Here is a 21199-nt window from a genome sequence, read left to right as displayed (position 1 = left end):
CTGGGATTCTGTTCAAGATGACATATTTCTTTATGCACGTGTGTGCTTAAAATTAGTAGTCCACACTGAACCCTGTCCATCGGACTTCCTTGTTTCTGAGGGTGCCCCATACCCTGTTTTTCTTGTATGTAACACTATCCTCTTGCTTTGCTGTTGTGGAATCATCACCTGATCCTCCTGCTTACTGCTGTGCTGTTTCAGTCCCTGAGCTGATTGATGTTCAGCCCTTGGACAGTTCTTGGAAGCAGTAAGTTTTGCTGCCAGGTTGTTTCATGTCTACAGAATTTGTATTGAAATGGTTGTTTGCTGTGCTGTTCAGACACATCCTCCTATATCAGACAGTCGCTATTTCAGAGTGACTTGAAAAATCTCACAGCATTTTTCTGGGGCACAGTTACACTGGAAAAATACATGGCCTGTGGCTGTCAGCTGTTCTCAGCCAAAACAGCCCATGGAAATAAGGACCCAGTTGGGGAGAGTAGTAAGCACTTGTCGGGGCAACGCATCTGAGAAATCTGGCTCGTACGGTACCACTTGGCAGTTCTGCACAGATCCAGGGCACCATGGTGTTAGGCACTTTACAAACACATAGCAAAGACCTGGCTCTGAGGTTTTTAATTCTCAGCTAAGTGCTGATAGCTGAGAAGTGAGAAGCAGCACAAAGCTACAGTGTCTTGTAGGAGGAGAGTATAGTAAGGGCAGAACAAATGCCTTTGAGTCTCAGTCCATCTCCTTGTCTGCATGACCCTTTGCTATTTCTTCTTCAAACCTCTTGGACGTACTGGTAGGATCACGTTTTCTCACTGCTGGAAAAACTTTGTGTGGCAAATGTAGTGTGACTCGAGCTGTGATCGGCAACGGCTGTCTCGGATTGTCCCTCAAAAGCTTATTGAGGTTTGCCTAGGACTCAGAGAAGAATAACAGGGAAGAGTTGGTGCAGGAAAGACTCAGTAGCCAGCAGTGTTGTCTTAGGCCAAGAACTGTCATTGCAAAACCCTTGCACTAAGCTAGGAGGAAGACATTGGGGTGTTCATTTTGATTCTTTAAGCCACAACGGCTGTCTGCTTTTGTTAGCAAGCTTCCCTGTTATCCTGTAATCCCTTCAGACACTTGAATTTGTCTTTCTGCCTAGATGGTGGTGGTGGGGGGGTTGTTGGGAGGCTTCTTGTTTCAGAGACAGTAGTGGTCTTTGAATGCAACTTTTTACCCTAATGTGACAAAAAGGAGGCACAAAGCCAGAAATAGCATGCTGTGCTGTTTATTGCTTGATTTATTTGTGGCCATGTCTGTCACACAGATGCCAACATGTTTTATCTTCATTTACAATAGCCCAAAATGTTTCACCTGGATTGGTATACAGTCCTAGGCCAGACAGGGAGGTTCCATAGGGAGATTTTTCTTAGTGTGTAGCTTGTTGCTGTGGTTTTGGTTTTTTTGGGGTTTTTTAACCCTTGTTTCCCTCTCCAACCTTAAGTTCGCTGGTAAAGCTGTGCATGTTTTCAGTGCACAGTTTGGATAATTAAAAATAGCTGCTTGCGGCGCTTGGCTTCTGTGCAGTGTTTTATCAATAGTGCCTCTGAGAATACCTTGTGTTTGGATGAGTGGTTTTAAATAGAGTGGTGAGAACTGCATGGAGGACAAATCAAACAGGCCTCTTTCACAACAATCTTTTTTACTTTTCAATGCATAGAAATTATTTTTAAACTGAAAACAAAGTATACCAATATTTGAAATTTAATGTATCCTTGTTAATCTTATTTTCCAATTATTATTGTCATTATCTTTTTTTTTTCTTTAGTGGTGGAAAAGTGGTGCTCACAGAAATTAGCCATTAGTGGGTCATTCTAGGAGTGGTGCAGGACATGCAGGACCTGTCACAGCAAGTCTGCCACAGGGGCCCATCCTCATTATTCTGTCTTGTGAAGAACCCAGTATGGTGGGCTTAAAGGGATGGTGCCAGAAGCCAGTTAGAAAACCATCCGTGAAAGTTGCTACATAATCTCCTTCATTGATTATTTTAGGCTCTGAAACTGAAGACATTATATCCCATTAAAACTAGAATTCCCGTTAAAAAAACCTTATGAATGTACGTATGGTCAAAATAATTGTCTAACTTCTTTTCTCCCTTTCCACAGAAACCTCCTCCTTCCTCTCACCCCAAATCTCAGGGATATGTGGTCATGATTTCTACTGGAAATCTATATGGTATTTAAAATCTTTCACTGATTCATTTGTAGCTCTTCAGCTTCATAGTCTGTCGTGATCCATCCATTGTAAGAGCCTGCAGAGTTCCTAATTTCCTTTTTTTCCTGTGCCATTTACTTTATTAAAATACTTTCCCATGCTTTCTCTTCTTCATCTCCTCTCTACATTAAACAGTTCAGGCTTGCTGGAGGAAATGGGAAGATATATGAATTGCTGTTGTCTGAGGTGTACTTAGCCTGTGAACTTCAACTTTCAAAGCCTTTGTTCTGGTACCTTTCATGAGCAATGCATAAATAAGGGTGTGTAAATGTAAAGGAAAAAGATTTCACCTCTTTATACACAATTTTTGGAACATACTGATTCTTGTATGTTATTTCTCAGAAAAATCTCATGTGGGTCTCAGTATCATATTTCTTTTAAAAAAAAAAAAAAAAGCCAGGTGAGGCTCTTCTGAGCATGCAGAACACTGCACAATTTTTTTTTTCTTTTTTGAAAACAGGAATAGCCTCCTAATAGAAGTGGAATGAACCTGTGCCCCAGTAGTGTTGCACTGTAATGACTTGCAAATCTGCATGTGTAACCTTGTCCAGTGCAAAGCTTACTGAGTTTCTAGGAAGCTTCTGTCCTGAAGAGCTTGAAATCAAAGGTGGTAGGTTTTCTTTAAACATGTACACACACTCAAAAGTAAAGAACAGCGCTAGGTGTGTGTGTGCCTTTGTATGACAGGTAATTAAGTTATGTGTTACTGCAATATTGATTTTTCATCATTGACAGACTTGGTGATGTCTGAGCCATTGATATTTTGAGTCCTGGAGTTATAGATGGGTAACATGATATGTTTGATACTGTCTGAAGTCATAATGATAACGCTTTCATTTTATGTATGGTGAATTTCTGATGCTGACTTATACTTTGGGAGAGAAAAGTAATGTACATGGACTGAAGAGTGTTTGTAGAGTACCTGTGAAAGCATTGCTATAAAGCACGAAAGGGAAAAAAATAATGAAGCCATAGTGACATTTTTGCTTCATTTTTCTTCCCTGTCCTCTGTTTTGCACTCATACTGGGGAGAAGTGAAATGAGAATTTGGTTATGGGTGAACAGCTGCAGGAATAAATTCTCAGGGAGGGCAAAGTCTTCGTGTGTGTACAGATAGCCTGGTCCACATCCTCATGTGTATCTCTGAAAGTTTGCTTCCTAGAGAAAAGCTCATTAAAGTATATATGTACTCACTGATAGTAGGGCTTCCTTTCAGAAGTATCAGCTTCCCATTACTGCTCACATTCAAGAGCAGACAGTAGAATTTCAGGATGCCTGTGTTGACTCTTATTCTTGTGTTAATTAGCAGATAGCAATCAGTCTGGTATGTATGTGGTTTTCAGTGTCCGTCTTTTTTCTGGCTTCACTGTTTATCTTGAATTTAAATGGGAATTCAATATATAATCAAGACCTAAAACCTGCTAAGAGCTGACATAGCAGCAATGCCCAGCTCTTCTCCTGATCTGACTGGCAGCATATAAGAAGCTAAATGAATATTAATGCCTTCCTGTCAACTAGCAGCTTGGTTTACTTGTCCCTTTCATCTTCTGCAATAAAGTATGAGCTTTCTGGCTGGGTCACTAATAAAATAGCTAGTGGGTGATTTATTTCACCCAAAGTACTAGTTGGCCATTGTGTCTCCAGTGTCAGCAGTGAATGGCTTTTCTGCTGTTGTCATGGTCTCCCCCTTAGTAATCAGAAGGATTCAGGAGAATGCAAAGGACTAGTATCATGGGGAACTTGCTTACCACACCTCTTGCTCCTGTTCTCATTGTGCAGTTTTCAGCTGAACGTGAATCCTTTTTTCCTGGGAGACTCCAAGACCTCCTAGGTTTCTTGGTAAGAATGCAGGGACCTTGTCACACCCCTCATGGTGCAGGGCAGATTAGACTGCTGTAGTCTATACAAAAGAATTTTTTTTTTAAATTTTTTTTTCCAGACTGCTGAAGATAGATGGTGTTTGTCCTTCCTGATCTGGAGGCTGTCTTACCTACTATCTCTGTGTCTGATATTTTTGTGACTCCAAGTCTTGGCTTGTTTGGGCTGCCATGAAAAAAAAGTGTTGATTACCTGTCAGTCTTAGGAAAATATATTATTTAGAGTAACGAAGTTGCTCTATAGTCTCATTTAAGTGTAAACCAAACAATTTTGATGCAGTGAGCAGAAGAACTTGATCACCTATTCTAAATGAATATAAGAGCTATTAGGGAGATCTCTAAAGAGTGTCAGAAATTAGTTAATTAAGTTAATTGTTCTGGATTTGGACCGCTGTTCAGTTCAGTTGTCAGACCTTAGTTAACAGAAGAATTTGGTTCAAAGCTAAATAAATAGTTCAGCAGTGAAATACAATGTGGCAGAAAGTGTCCTGGCATATCTAGACACATAAACTGAAACAGATCTGAAGACTGTAACATATGTATGGCTTAGACCAGCAGATTTTATTAGAAAAATGAATGGGCTCCCTTCCCCTGCTAATTGTGGTATGTAATAATCTTTATCACTTTTTTGCAGCCATTAAAAAAATCTGGAATGAGTCCTGGTTCTAGGACATCCATTCCTCTTCTGTGGTTTCAGTGGAAGCTGCATATGCGTATACTGGTTACTGCTGAGCTACCCATAACAGTTGTGCAAATTCTTGCCTGTGGATACTCTCTTGCAAGCAGGTGGTTATAGGTCTAAAGAGGCCAGTGTATACTCTCAAAGGCTTCTGTACAATGTGCATTTCCATGTATACAGATGACTTTTTCTGTTTTCTCCTTGTTTCTCCTCTCCTGATTTTTTTTTTCCAGGCATATTTTGGCATCTGCTGTCAAAAAATTTGCCCCTTCATTAAGATGCCAACTTTAAAAGACACTGGAAAGCTGAAATAACCATTTCAGCTGGTATAAGCAATTACAGATATTTCCAGACAGCAAAATGACAACCTTGGTGAAGCTTGGACAATTGCTACATAGACATTAATCAAGAGGGACACAGGCAGATTCCTGAACTATTAAAAATGCAATAACGTTTCTGAAGCCTTGATATGCCCTGATGAACCCTGCTTAGGGAACAGATTTTGCCTGTCCTAAGTTCTCTTATCTGGTGCAGCGGAGTAAGAACTGAGCAGCCTCCTCTTGTTGCCTTTCATCAGTTGGAACATCTTTTCAGCTTTGAATTTCTGAGGCTGTTTAATTGCTTGTGCTGCCATTCCCACTCGCACCCTTCTGCTTTGTTTGCTTGACAAGAAGAAAAGGCAGAAAGTGAAGAACACAGCCACATTTCCATAAGCTTAGACAAACTCTTTCTTTCTTTTTCTTTCTACCCCAGACAGGGTGCTTATAATTAGTCATCCCTGCTGTGGCTGAAGCAGAGTTTTTAGAAGAAAGCTTTGGTGGTTTCTTACCAGCGAGAGTGAAAAATAAAACCAATGCAGTTCATCATTGATTTGGGGAATACTTGTGTCGTGGTTTTACCCCAGCCGGCAGCTAAGCACCATGCAGCCGCTCATTCGCTCCCCCCCCCATCGGGATGGGGGAGAGAATTGAAAAAGTTAAAGTGAGAAAACTCATAGGTTGAGATAAAGACATTTTAATAGGTAAAGCAAAAGCCGCGCGCACAAGCAAAGCAAAGCAAGGAATTCATTCACCACTCCCCATGGGCAGGCAGGTGTTCAGCCATCTCCAGGGAAGCAGGGCCCTGTGACGCGTAACGGTTACTTGGGAAGACAAACGCCATCACTCTGAACGCCACCGCCCCCCCTTCTCTTCCCCCCAAGCTCCTTATAAACTGAGCATGACGTCATATGGTATGGAATATCCCTTTGGTCAGTTTGGGTCACCTGTCCTGTCTGTCTCCTCCCAACTTCTTGTGCACTCCCAGCCATCCCGCTGGCAGGGCAGTGCAAGAAGCAGAAAAGGCCTTGGCCCTGTGTAAACACTGCTCAACAATAAGTCCATAGAACAAAAACATCTCTATATTATCAACGCTGTCTCCAGCACAAATCCAAAACATATCCTCACACTAGCTACTATGAAGAAAATCAACCCTCTCAGCTAAAACCAGGACAACTTGTTAGCCTCATAATCCAGGCAAATAATTTTCTTCAGCCATGTTTGTTAGAAATACTGGAGCAGAGACCTAGTGGTACTTTTCCCTGTCATGCTGAGATCAGAGAGTGCTGGCAGCATTTGGTGTCTTGAAGCTGAATACAGAACTAAAAGCTGCTTAAAAAAGCAGGCTATTAAAGTGGCACTAAGAAAACTCGTTACACTGCTTAATGGTTGGGTGGGATAATCTGAGCTTCTGCTTTTAATTAAAAGTGGACCCACGTTGCAGAATGCAGGCCTGGGTTGAGAGGGTGTTTTGTGTGTGTATTTTAAGTCCTCCTGAAACTGGCAGTATTGAGCTCTTGGGTTTTGGCCAATGAGCAGTGCTAATGTTGAAACAGAGAAGAAAGAGAAGTGATGAAATAAAATTTACAGGAAATTTTACTTCCTACTAGGGAACTCTCAAATGTAAATGGTATTGCAGACTCTTCCTGGTAAGAATTGTAAAGCACCTGTTTGGTGGTAAGATGTGAAATACATTATTATTAACCTTTTAGTCTAAGTTATCAAGAGAAGTTTTATTTCTGTCACTGTTCTTAATACTTGCTGTGTCATTATCCTGTCTTGTAAGGAGCTAAGATGTGATCTACCCTTCTCTAACCCTGCAAAGCTCATTTTCTCATCCTTTTTTAGTAGAAAATGAAAGAAAAAACTATACTGAAAAATATGTACATAGACCTGGGTATGAAAGTCATGTTATGTTGGAGCAGCTAAAGGGACAAGTTCTTGTAATGCACAAAATTTCCCTTTGATTTCATTTAGACAGTTGGGTGTACAAAGCTTGTTGGTGTACAAAGTTGAGTGTACAAAGCTGAGCTCCAGATACAGCTTGGATGTAGCATGAATTCAGGTTTGTTTGCACATTGCAGCAGCGACTAGCATATTATAATGTAATCTATTTGTGCAAAAATTGGGCCCTCACTGCTTTTTTTGCTGTGCAATGGATTCTTAGAACTGTTGAATCCCATTTAATAGATGTAATATGAACACCAATTCATTAAATTAATCTTATTTCTTCTTTTTTGGTAACCAGAGACAAGTTTGGTTATTTCCTGTTGTAAATATGAAATTGCTTTTTTAAGTTCTATTTAATTATACTGGAAAACCAGTTCTTTCTGGAAATTTATACCACTGTTGAACTGAGAAATGGTTCAGAATGGCTTGGTCATTCGGAGGGGGGGGGGGGGAGGAAAAGGATATTAAAAAGTATTTGACTTTCTTCAGCAGTAGAGAATCAGAATTTGGAAAGGTAACCAGCGCTATGCCCAGTGTTACTCAGTTTTAATTGAAGCAACTGAAATTCTCTTTTAAAGTCAGTCCACTACACAACAGATTTACCACTTAACTGAGTTTTAATTGACCCTTTTATTATTATAATGACGGGAATAATTCTCTGGTAAATGTATTTTCCAGTTGCTGATTTTGGTAATAAAAACCAGCCTTAGATTGCAAAAGACAGAGAAACTCAGTTTCATGGAAATAGGCTGCACTTCCATTTTCAAGATAACAGGGTCTTCTTTTAACCTTGGATGGCACTCCCTAACTTGTTTCCTGTCTTTTCTTCATTATATTGGCTCCTTGCCTTGAAGAGGAGATGGCTTTTTAATACAGCCACTAAATTCCACCAACTCAGAATCTTTCAATCCAATTACTATGGTAGATTAGTCCTTGACTCTCTCCCTCTCCAACTATAGCACTTGTGAATCAAGTGTTTGTTTTTTATTGCAAGTTTTTTGCTAGAATCAAAAGACTTTATTTTTTTTCCTTATGACTTAGCTCGCATTGTTAGTACAGCTCTCAAATGTTAATGATAAGGGTTTTACATAAAGCATCAGCTAGGCGCTGGCTGCTGTGCTTTGTAAGATAAAGCTTGTTGTAAAGTTGTGCTCGGAGACAAAGCAAATGTTAGCATCCTGGAGCTGCGAACATGACTGGAAAAGGGGTAATCCTAGCTAGTGTTTAGAGCTGTCCAAAAGAACAATCCCTCCACATCCCCCCCCAGCAATAGTAGTATTAGTATAGTATAAGATTTTGTAGCGTATTCACCAGTTTGAGGACAAAGCATAGAATGATAAACATAACAGTTATTAACCTTAGTTATAATTTAGGGAATGTGCCATAAATTCTGAGGAAAATAATCATCTTATCTGGAAAGGATAACAATCCTTTATTCTAGAAATGCCAGTTTTAAAATAGTTGGGCTCAGGCTGACATGGCTCGCTGATGAGCAGAAGGTGCTTATTAGAAGTTATTGTGGGATTTGTTTTTTGAATTCTAACCTCTCAGAGCATTTCACTGAGTGCCTTCAGCACAGGGTGCAGAAGTTGGATTTGACTTACAGCACTTTTGTTCAGGCTCTGGGAAGGGAGGGTTTAGACTTTGTTATGCTGATCTTCAAGTGGCACCAGAGCCTGGCTGGCTCCTGGCATGCCTTTACGGTGAGGGCTGCTCTGCTCTGTGGCATCTAGAAAAGTCAGTCCGCTGGCCAGAAATCACTGTAGTGCTATCTAATGTCACTCTTGCACATCTGTGGTGTACCTGGTCTTCTCGTTTCCTTCTCCAGCTGGTCCCCTGCTCCTGAGGGGACTCTACAGCCATTGCCATAGTATGCATCAGCCTGAAAATCATTGAGCTGTGCTTGGACATGACCAGTTTTGAGATGTAATACTTGTTTTCTGTGACTCAGTCTAGTTTAATCTGTAAAGTTTAGCAGAGTAAACTGTCACTGTGAAAAATTGTTTACCTACCTAGATATTTGTTTTAGCTCAGAACATGGTTTGCATTTAAGTGGGCAGATTTTTGCCTCCCAAGTACCTTGCTTTATGCTAGCTTCCAAATGGGAACTTTATTTCTAAGCCAGTTTCTGCTGCAATTTATACTGAAAAGTCTCAGAAGTAGTTGGGGCTGGATGCACTGTGAATACATTAAATCAAATCCTGTATTTGTACTCCATTCCCTGGTAAAGGAATTGAGCATCTGTTTTGACTGGCAAGTGTCCCTCAGCTGTATTCACACTTGTAACATGGGAGTTTGTGGGCAAGAGAGATGCGTGCAGACAAGATCTCCTTTACATTCAAAGATGTGCAAATGTCTTTAATGCTGGTAATAGAAAGAAATGATCAAAATATGCCAAAAGATACAGAATAAATTTCAGGTATGGTGGCAACTTTACCAAAAGGAATATATAAAATTTTTAGCCTTCTGATGATAAATTGAAAGTTTTGAAAATCTCTTTCGATACATAAGTTGGAAGCTATCAGAGGGGACCTGAGTTCAGAGTAATGGGCTATTCTGCACTGAGGGTAGTCAGTAACCACTCGATGCCTCACACAACGGCAGTGCTCATTAGCGCTACAGAACTACTACAGACTTCGCAGTCTTCAAAATGGAGTTTTGAAATCCTTCATGGATTCTGCAGTGGATTATACCATTAAAAATGTAATGGGAATAAACACACTTAATCCTTCAAACCAGTAATGTGTATTTGAATCACTAAGCATCAAGTAAATATTAAAAATGTCTAGAAACAGATTTGGAAAAATTGTATAAAATTGATGCTTATGTTGTAAATGTACTGCAGTAGTTTCAGGAAAATATTTTAAAGTAAAGAATTAATTTAAAACTAAAGAAGTTTAAAAAAATTGTATCTAACAAAATAAATCTTAAACTTTGAATATAACAAAATGCAAATTTGAGAACTCAACAATGTTATTCCAAGACCTTATGTATAACTTAATTTCCAGTCTTTACACAAATTTAATGTAGTATAGCCAGAGATTTATACGCTTCTAGTGTTCGCTGTTTTTGAGCAGTATGCTGCTGCTTTGTTGGATGAACTAGCGCATGCTGTTAGCTCACTTATAAGCAACCTGCCCAAGTAGTCCTCCCTGAGTTTCCTTTGAGGCAGATAACAACTTTGTGCTGTCTTTTACTCCATGGCTGCATCACAGCTGCAGAAAAGTGTGATTTTTTTTTTTGTAGTCTTTTGGGTTTGGATTTTTTTAAATGCAAGAAGGCACGATTCATTTTTATAGGGAAGCTTTATGTATACATGCAATTAATCTAGCTCACAGGAAAACAAGCCCTTCCAAATTTTACAATGAAACGTTTCATCTATTTACCATCTTGCGTTGCAAGGAAAAAATATTCCAACCATCTCACCTTTACTTCAGATTTTTTATTGTATTTATGGTGTGGATTAAATTCCGATTTAGGCTTAACTTTGTGTTCCACTGTTTCGCTAAAACTGAAGGGTTGTGTGACGTACTTCAAATACTGATATCAAACTCTGTCCATTCTCCCTTTATGAGGGAGAAGACTATCCATATATATATATACATACATATACAGGTACTAATTACCTAATCAGTCTGTTTTCAGAGTGATTTTGAACATGTGCTTTTCTTTGTTTTGCTTTCATTTAGTTTGTGTTTTCTTCTGGATATTCATCTTTACTGTGATTTTTTCATTATTTTGATTTTCCTAAGAGCAGTTATAAAGAGAATGGCAGCAGCACACTGATCATTGAATTATTTTTAAAAAGAACTGTGAAAAGAAAGATGAACAAATGAGTGTTTGCTCATTAAGTTTATTTTGCAGATTTTTCCAGGTTTTTAAGACCAGTTCAGCTCCATCAGCTTCTCCTGAAACTGGGAATTTTTATGTACCTGCTGTTTGTATTATACCACTTACTTAATCTTGCTGCTTGATGCTTAAAATATTAAGAGGGAGCTGGTACACTAAGGCTCTCAACATTACTAACATGGAATTTTGAACAGTTGTTGACAGCAAATTGCACAAAGTTTCCCAGTTTTATTTAAGCCTATGAAGGGAAGTGTGGTTTAAAATAATGGGAAGCAAAGGCAAATATATGGCGGAGAGAAATCCGCTCTTTAGATAGAATTTTATTACACACTTTGTGGTAAAGAGAAGATTGGAGGGTCTGCGAAATCTCTGAACAAGCGTCTCACCAGGTTCTGTGTCATGCTCAGATTTCTTTACCTTAGGGCATAAGCTGTCAATGCGTCATGGAGAGAGAACATATTCACATTTGAAAACATCTAGGAAAGAAAAACTTCTGTGGATGCATCACTATGCAGTTGACTTTATAATTTATGCCTCTTGCTTCATTTCAAGCTGCCTTCATCTCTGGTGGTGGTGAGGAGCTGAATCCCATTTTGCTGCTCCTGTCTTGTTTGAGGCTCTGCTTTCAGCATGCAGTGATGGGGTGACCCAGATTCCCAGGGGTGTCTTGTGAATGCAGTGTTGATGCACTGCTTTCAAAGTACTTGGTTAGCAAGTGTTATCCCAGCTAGACAATGTTATTTTCTTTCCTACTCATCAGTTTTTGACAGGTGCATCTACCAGTAGTGGTTTAATATAGTTAGCATTAACTAGCAGCATGTGTGCCTGGGTATTTGTATGAATATAAAGGGAAATAACAGTTGGATGAAGGGGCAGACAGGTGTGTTTCATAAAATAGATCAGTGGGAGGGGGTAGAGAGAGAGGGGAAAAAAAGCCCACAGGCATAGGAGGCTCATGGAGGAGCCTGAGGAGCCATGGAGTCAGGTAAGCTGGAGACGGGTGGAAAAGCCAAATGGAAATAAGATGAGGGGGATGGCTTCTCCCTGGTTGTAAGCAAAAGGAAGAGGGAGTGGGAACAGATGGCTCTAAATTGTATAGCCCCCTGATGGTCTGTGCCTTTCTGGGATCAAACTGTGATTGACTTCTTATTTGAAGGTGGAACTGAAGCTTTTACAATTGATACATAGAAAATCAGATCCTGAAAAGGCAAGCCCACAATTTTGGTAATTCTTGAAAAGAAGGAGCTTGTGGGTGTATATCTTTGTTGCAAGAGAGTGGGGCATGAACAGTCATGAGCCTTTTCTGATGAGTCATCATGTTTAAAAGACAGAAATCTGTTCATCTTAGGTGGTCTTAGTTCATTGTGCTTTTTTTGCTTTTTCTTTCTTCTTTCTTTTTAGCAATAATAAAAGCAAGGTAGCTTGAGGGATTGTTTTCAGCAGCTTTCTCAGGTTAGGCACTGTATCTAGTGCTCTTTTACCAGGAGCCCTTACTGCTGCCTGTAGGCTCAGTATGTTTAAAAATATTTTTTGTTGTTGTGGGTTTTTTCTTTTTTCTTTGTAAAAATGCTTGAATTCTACAACGGAGACATATAATGATGTTGCTCATTAACACAGCAGACTGAGTTTATAGCTTAGTAGAGGAATGCCATGTGAGTGGGGCACTGCAGGAATCCCCAGTGAATCTTGAGATCCCCAAACAGTTTTTAGTTTTTCTTTTCTGTGAAGTAAACTGATGCTTTTGGGAAAGCCCACCCTGACTCGAGGGTAAAGGTGCCTCCCAGTCTGTATCTGGCAAGCAACCAGGAGAGCTGGAAAAATAATTTGTCTGAAATCTCCAGTGACTGAGATCCTGGGAGGAGAGTCCTTTCTTGGACCCCAATGCACAGTGTGTCCTGTGGTCTGTCTTTTCTGTGTTCTACTTATTTCTGTTAACGGAAAAGACAACTTTTAGCAACTAGATTGTTTCCTGACTGTTAGGCAGAAAAACTTCTGCTTAAGTTCCGGGAACATACTGTATGATGCATAACTCTCTGTGGACACTGCAAAACACATTCTTGTTCTAAAAAGCGTTTAATAGGGGCAGCTACTAGAAAAAATGAATAGCTTTTAGTAAGAGACTGGAATCCTACTAGATTTTATACTGCTTCTCAAATATTTTCGCGTATCCAGAAGAATGACTTTTCAGTTTCAGGCTTCACCCCCCCAGTCTCAGACATATACCTACTCATTTACTGTATGAATTTAGAGGCTGTGTAGGTCTTGGAAGCAGTGTCCTTTGGCATCTCATTGCCTTTTGTGAGTGCTTCAAAACAAGCCAGTAACTACTGAATTTGGCTTCAAAAGAATTATTAAAAGGTGCCCTGTTTATTTTATTCCTTTTTTTATCATACCTTCTCTGGCCAGATCTTCATACTTATATTGTATATCCTGTATTCCCCTGAAATATGTTTAATTCAGTTGAGTCATTTTTGATGTGTATTGTTGAGACTGTAGTCAAGCCAAGAGTTTTTGTTTGTTGAGGAAAAACAAGCCATGGAGTTTCAAACCCTGCTGGTTTGAATGTACTTGGCTGAAGGGCATGAAAGCCTTACTGCTGTGCAAGCAACCCTGTGCTTGCAGCTGCACAGAAACGTGGGTGTGCAAGGTATGAACTCTCAGGCTTTAAGACAATCCTGTATCTTCAGGCCATGCTGGGATAAGTTGGCATAACTCTACTGAAGTGTTGCTTTAGGACGGTCAGAGTTTTATAGTCTGTATTGCAAACTATAAATATAGTCTGTTTGCAGGATTGCTGGTCTCTATTAGGTATTCTTTCCCTTGGCTGTCCTACTCTTTGCCCTTTCAGGGAGGGTGAACATACACCTGTCATGATAATTGGAGTCGTGAGAAATACTGAGGGAATTTCATGTCCTTGTTCACCAGCTGCTGCTTCTGGAGTGAGCAGCAGCTTTCTGGGCATCCCTAGGATGCAACCTGGTGTTTGACTGTTTTGGCAGAGCCTAGTTGGCTGGAAATGGGATAATGATGGTTTTGGAAGAGCAGCATGAGAGGGCATAAAGTGCAGCTTGGTTAAAAGTTAAGAGGACACCTTGGTTTCGGTTCACGGACTCTGTCACGTTGGATTGGTGACAGATGGAGTGAATGGAAGTTGGCTGTGTCAGGAGACTGTTTTGGCAACCAGAAAGAAATCTGAGGAGACAGACACAGCAAGACAGGAGCTGGGGAAAGGGCAGAGGGTGTTTCACATTGGAGAGGAGGGAATGGGTAGAGCACTATGGTGTCTGCAGCTCTAGTTAGGCATCTTGATGTTCCACCTTCTTGTGAAGTTCTTTGAGAATTAGAAAAATTGTGTTTGTAGTACTGTGCATTTGGTACAACTCTTGACCAAAATTTGAAAAAACCCTTGGAAATGTTAAGTTAGCTGTTAAAGGCCAAAGGGAACCTGCTTGCTGTTGAGTTTCTGGGACTGAGTTACTTACTGTTCACTGTTGGATTGCAGTCCAGCCTTAGGATTTACTGAAAGGAGTTTATTCCAGGAAAATGCAGACAGGTGAAGGCAGTAGCAGTGACAGTGTGAAACACCTGATAACTTTGGATTGCCTGGAGTAATACATCTCAAGCTGTGGCCTACGGAGAGCTGTATAGTACTAAACTGTAAGAGCAAAGATGGAGAAACTATTGTGGCTGCTGGACAGAAAGGCTACAGAACACCGCAAGTCCGCGGAAAGCCAGCAGTAGTTCCTGTGTTCTGAATGCCTAATGCTTTTCAACTCAATTTAAAGGATTCCTGGGGTTTGTGGGAAGGGTGCTAATGACCTTTCCCTCTTCCTCCGTTTGTGGCAGGCATTTGAAATCTAACAGGAAGAAAGCCTGTAGACCAAGAAAGTCCAACTATAAAATTCTTTTCAGGTTTTGTTGAGATAAAAGTTGTATTTTCCTTTTGTTGGGTTGTTTTATAAGACTAGCAGGATGTTTCAAAAATGCTGGCCTATGTTACTGCCAAAGGAACAAAAACATATGCAAGAGTGTCTGTGCGCCTGTGAATACTGCTTGCAATTGCATGTTCTCCTCTTCTGGGACTATGTTCTTCAGTTATATGATGCGTCTTGATCTGCCCCATAAAATTCCTCTGTTCACTGGTGAATGTGTTGGATGCATAAGAGGGCAGAACTAAGATTGTACAACTCTTCTATGTGTTTGATGCTGCTACATAACTATTTTTTAAAAATATATTCTCTAGATAATGCAATGTGTACTATTTATGGTAACACAAATATTTCAAGATTATGCCTGGAGCAATGACAGCAGGAAGGCTTACTAGAATTTGCAGATTATAGTATGCAAAGGTAGAAGATACAGTTATATCTATTACACTTAAGGGAAGCTTCATTGCTGGCACAGAGAGCTGAAAATTATAGGGACAAGATAGGGGTGGAACCTGATATCCCTTGAAATTGGTACTTGAAAGCAGTCACGTGCGAAAGGGAAAAGTTACTGCATCCTTGCCGGGAATGACAGAATGGGCAAACGTCACTGCCACTGGCAGATCTGGAAGATGCTGGTGAATTATGAGGAAGCCTGGGGTTAGAGGTGAGTAACGGGTGCTTTATCTTCTAGTTAAATTCAGTTTTACATTAATTAATGATTAACATCAAGCAGTTGCTTCTGTCAGTGATGAGTATCTATCATGTAACTTCATTGGTCTAAGAGAAAGCTGTAGATGGTTCTTTTTTGAAGAACAGCTCGTCTTTCACTAGTGGTCTCTGGTTGGACAGGAGAAGTTCTGTTCTCTGTTGGTGTGAAAACTGCATGAGGAAGGCAGAAGGATGTGAAGATGTGAATAGGTATCTTTTTCTCTATCCTCCTGTGCAGGCTTGAGGCAGGGTAAAAATTACAGCTGGGTAGAAGAAAATGATGTTGGCTTCCATACTATCAAGTCTTTGGTATATAGTGTTGAACACCATAAAAATAAACTTGAACAAATACATGCTCTTCTAACTGTCAAAAATTGCAAAAACATGCGCTGGGTTTGATGAGCAGTTGTCTAGGCATTGTAAATATATTCCTAAGAAACTGGGTTTGACAGACAGGGGAGGACATGCAAGCTGCAGGATTTCAGCATTTTTGAAATCTCATTTTCATTTCTGGACTCTCAGTCGTCTTTTGTGTGCACATGCACAAATACTCATGAAGGCAGCGTTCCCATTGCAAACTAGTTTTCAACTTTGATGGTGTAGAAGTCTAAAATTGTGCTGTTGGTGTTTCAAACAATATCAGATTTGCTGTAGCATGGGGTACACAAAGCAACAATGTGCCCGGAGGGGTATCTCTTGACTGCTGCTGCTAGAAGAGGCAAGTTTTCTAGGTAACCTAGAGTTTGCCCAGCTAAGGGGCAGATTGTGTTTTAAAAAAATCATTGCAGTAATTCTTCTGGTGTAAGTGTTTTGGGAGCGCTGTTTTGGTAAACTTCCAAGTGCAGATTACTTCTAAGTACCTTATTTTCCTTCTCCACTAATTGCCGTAGGCTCCTGCTAACAATTGCCCATCCCTTGCATATGGAAGGACAGGTGGGGGTGGAGGGGACGGACAGTGCACAGATCTGGTCGGCATTGCAGCCAGCCTGTCCGGCTGCTGTGCCCCGCAGCTCCCTGCTGTGCAGCTCTGCAGAAGGATGGGGAGGGGACCCCACTGGGAAGCTCCATGGGGCACAGGCGGTGCTTTGGTATCCAATTCAGAGGATTAATACCACTTTCTGTTTCTTGGACACTGCAGCCAGTTGGCCTAGTGTTCATATTCAGTTTGCCCACTTCTTGAGTGCACTTACTTGTGTAAATCTGCTCAAGCATTTAAGTCTGAAAGAGCAAACAAACAGGGAAAGGAACAGACGGCTCTGCTGGCTCTGGAGGGGTCGCTTGCTTCTCTTCCCTTGTTTCCATGAATGTAGCCCCTTGCAGTACATACAATGCCGTCTGTCAGCTCTCCTTTCCCAGATGAGGGCTTTGCTGTGAAGTGTAAAGCGCCGTCTGTGCACCCAGCATCTTTGCTCCTTTAGAAATGCTCATTGAAAACTGGACACATACTTATTCCTCTTCTTCAACACTCGGTTCCTCTGCTGCTGCCCACTTGTGCCCTAGTGCCAGAGGCAGGATGGATGACTGAGCCGCCCCAGTGCAGGCTGGCTGCCTATGAACACGTGCACACACACAGAAGCTTATGTGTGGGGAGAGATTGTGTGCTCTGTACAAAATGGCATGTAGGGTTTTACCAAGGGAGGATGGAGGCCTTTGGCCATGCATATTCAAACACCGTGGCTTGTCCCACAACTGATGGACCTCTACTTAATAAAGTAGCATGGTGGGGATTGGCCTGCTTCACGTGCTGGCTGTACCACAGAGCCATTAATCAGGTCAGACTCATATCATCTAATAGTTTTGGTTTTTTTCTCATAAAAGTACCAGTGCTGTTTTATTGTAGGTTACGGCTTGATTTGATACAGGCATACACTTTTTACTGAAGAAATCTGACCATGTTTGAGATTCTCAAGATTATTCTTCCATTATCACTTCTGTTAGATTGCAACGGTTTTGTTAATCCCTTGCTGGTCGCTCAGTGAATCTCAATTTTTTTGGATGCATTGGTCTCCCAGGTTATTGCAGGGGTTCTTACAAACACCCTTCTCTTGTAGAGATCCTGTGGTAGACTTTAGTGTGTGCAGTATTGCACCTTCTGCATTTTGGCACAGTGCTTTCTGCATATTACCCTGCATGCTTTGTCACTTGTGTCCTCTTAACCTTCATACTTTTCAGTCTTGCACTGAATGCCTAGCTCCTGATTTGACTAAGTTAGACAAAGCAAGTTTTCTGACCAAATTCAGGTCAGAGTTTCAGGTTGGATTTCTCATGGGTAATTTAATTTTGCCTATTTTAAATTTCCATGCAACCACCTCAGACATGACGCTTATTGCTGTCTCTAACTCTTCTATGGCAAAGTCTGTACTGTTTTTAAAGGCTGCTGCAGTCCATCCTTGAGTATCTGGCGTTATAAAGGTTAAAGAACTGACTTAGTGCAGAATGGGTCCTGACAGTATATTCTCAATTGAAGGAAAACCATAATGACTGTAATTCTGTCATGGAAATTCTGTGGTGTTCTTGTCAAACAGAGGAATGCCATCAGGCAAAAGGGAAAAATATCTAAGATCTGCCACATATTTTAATAGTAATTTGTAATTAAACCTGTTTTTACTCAGTTCAGTGCTATATAATGTATTTTGGGTGTTTGGTGACAGTGTCTCTTGGGAAGAAAAAGCTTCTTGTTCTTTGGTGCCAGCCAGATGTGTTAGGTACCCCCAGACAGTGGTGTAAGAGAGGGAACCGGGCAGATTCTGGACATTTCTGTATCTAGGGTCCATTTGCCCAGTCTGTGCTGGTCCTGTAAATATCTGGTTTGGTGTGCCATCCATTTCAACATGTGCTTCCCTAAGCTGACTGGTTCATTTAAAATCCAAGGCTTTGTTGGGAAGCCAGTTCTCCAGGCTTTTTGCAGTGAAATATGTTTCAAAAGCTGATGGATTTTGCTTTTTTTAATTGAGCTATAATGTTAGTTTTTTCAGTGGAAGGTTTGTACAGAAGCGGCTCTCAAACTTCTTTGCTTATGTCCCCATTTTCTGTTGCAAACTCTTCTTCTGCAGCTGAATTTCATCCAACTTGTGATCCCACCTGGGATTCTTGCCCCCCATCTGGGGAGCTGCTTGCCTAGATACTCATAAAAGTGTGTTGCTTTCTGCAGGCTCCAGCAGGAGCTGCTGCTGCTGCTCAAATCTTGAAAGGCGTTCTTTTGGTGATACTTAATCTTGCTTTAGATGCAGAATGCTGGTCCAAAATCATTCCTGGCATGTCTGCATCGAAAGCAGGGACTTATTTGCTACTCTGCTGATTTTAGTGTTATTACAGAGTGTTTGGCTTTAGTTTAAAATGTCAGTCCTAATCAAACACTCAGATGTTCCTTGTTGACTATATCTAAGGTTTCCTACAAGAGGAGTTTATTTATAAACAATATTTGCAAGTCCTGTGTGAACTCCAGTGAAGATACAACACCACTGATTCTGTTAACTTTCCCTTTCACCAAGGTAACATGCTTTCTCTGTTTTTTTTAAAAAGTGCTGTCAGACTCAGTCCTCCATCCAGGCAATGTGTTCTGCTGCTTTGTTAGACATTCAGGGTTCTATCCCTTGCTCTTAAACAGATGTTTAAAATGTCATGGAACTTACCAGCCTGCCTCTTGCACAGTTCATTTATGATTATTCATTTGCCTCCTGGTGATGACCTGCTGCAAGACTGGAGAGAATGGGAAGTGGGTGAATTGCATGAGGCCTAAGGTCACCTCCCAGATGGAAGGTCACTAGCACAGCGAGAGCATTGAGAGACTTACTGATGGGAGCTGCTGGAGAACCCTGCTAGCACGAAGGCTTGTCTGCAGTTGTCTCGGTGAAAAGGAAGACTGCCTCAGGGCAGACTGACCCTAAGGCCAGAGGCTTGTCCTGTGAAGATTCATCATGGGTAAGACATCCAGGCAGAGGCGTATGTTGTGGGACACCAGGAAACCTTGTCACAGAAGCTTTATCAGTCAGGATAGAGGGGGAAAGAAGGTAAAGACTTCAGGAACTGCCAGTGTGGTGGTGGTGCTTGCTACAAGAAGCATTCTTCTTAAGCCCTTGTAGCTCTCCAGGTGATAACCAGAGTGCAGGGTCCTGGGACAGAGAGATTGGTGGTTCGTTCCAGTCTGACCCTTTATCTCTTCTTGATTGTCATTGCTGTGTGAAGTCCAGTGACTAGTTGCACCAGCAATACCTCCTATTCCAGATCAGGGAATTCCCTTGTGCTAATACATTGTTTGACTCATGAGTCATGTTCTTTTTTTTTCTTTCTTTCTTTTAGAGTAGAATTTTACATGCTCATTAAATGGGTTGCCAAATTCAAACTTGCAGTAAACTGAAGCTGGTTTTCTTTGGCTAAATTCTGCCATTGATCTTGGGTCTTGACTTGCAGTATCCTAATCCTAGACTAGGTGCTAGGGTTCAGTGTGCTGCAGAAGTGGCCTAGATTACCTCTTCTGCTTATCTTTGAGATAACTGGAACTACATCATTGCTTAACTGGCCCTGAACTGTGTCTTTGGGAGATCTGCCAAGGCACTATGTACCCCTTCTTTGACATTTGATCAGATTGCTTCATTGTGTGTATGGATCTTGGATCTCACTTGTGTTGAAAAGTCTACCTCCTTCTGAGTTGGGATACTTTCGACAAAAATAAAAAGACAGCAGCATTAAAGCAGCTCAATTCATTTACATTTCATCCTGCCTCAAATTCAGGCTTCTTTCCATCAAAGGAAGACTAGTTCATTACCCTAGTGGAAGTCTCTGCACCTCTGCCTACCTCTTCTGTATTTTTTTCTCTGGGCTGCTCTGAAACAGTAATCAAATGTGCGATCCTCCAGCAGCATGCCAGTGCTCTTGGATCCTTTTTAGTTTTAGTTGGGCTTGGGGGAAAGCAAGATGCAGAGCCGATTCCTGGGAGCCCTTAGGAAAAAAAATATTGTGCCTTGTAAAAACGAGTGATTTTACTTATTGCAATTGAGGAGTCAATTAACTGGCTAATTAAAGCAATTTCTCATTACATAATTGAATTCTGGTTCATCGCTATTTCTACTCTGCAAGACTGCCCCAGAGAGCAAAGCCATTTCTCAGCATTCTATCACAAACAGAAGAACCAATTGCTCTCTCAGCGTTCAGAAGCAGCACAGAGCCACTCATGAGCCTGGGAAAGGGAGAGATGGTTGGGTGGGACTTCCCTTGATTGCTTGTGGAAATAAACAATGGGATGTCATCCAGATGGTTAAAAAAAGGCAGTTTTCTCAGACATGTTTCTAGTGCCAAAGATAAAGGAAGAAAGGAGGTGACGAATACTGCAGACCCAGTGCAGAAAACATGAGGTTTAGGGTGCCCAGTGTTGTGGGACTCAAGGTTATGCTCTAGAATATGCAGAATGTCTCAAGCTCAAAGCATTATGCTGGGTTTGGACATGCCACTGCTCATCAAATATACTCTTAAATTGGCTGAGAGGAGAGAGTACTTTTAAATTCTGGCAGCTTCCTCCTGTACAGAAAGATAGACTGAAGATGGAGTTATTTTTTAATGAAGAATGAGTTAGAAAAGTGTTGATGTACTGAAATTTTGTATGGTAATGGAAGGTATATGGAAAAAGTGAATGATAAGAATTTGAAATAC

The 21199-nt window shown here is 40.9% G+C and overlaps 1 protein-coding gene across 3 annotated transcripts in view; it reads left to right on the top strand.

Annotated features, from left to right (window-relative positions):
* Positions 1-21199, top strand: part of LRP8 (LDL receptor related protein 8) — a 194880-nt gene that overhangs the window by 27798 nt on the left and 145883 nt on the right. The window contains exon 1 of one of the 3 annotated variants that reach the window (XM_054834207.1): positions 15453-15509. The exons of the other annotated variants lie outside the window; for them this stretch is intronic. Within the exon in view, the coding sequence (XP_054690182.1) occupies positions 15488-15509 (22 nt within the window). The 5' untranslated portion in view covers positions 15453-15487. Of the gene's footprint in view, positions 1-15452; positions 15510-21199 lie in introns of those variants that run through there. 3 annotated transcript variants of the gene reach the window in all.

This window comes from Grus americana, chromosome 8 (assembly GCF_028858705.1).
Source record: "Grus americana isolate bGruAme1 chromosome 8, bGruAme1.mat, whole genome shotgun sequence".
NCBI classification, from domain to species: Eukaryota; Metazoa; Chordata; class Aves; order Gruiformes; family Gruidae; genus Grus; species Grus americana.
Note: the sequence above shows the minus strand (reverse complement) of the source record. Positions and strands in the feature narration are given on the sequence as shown.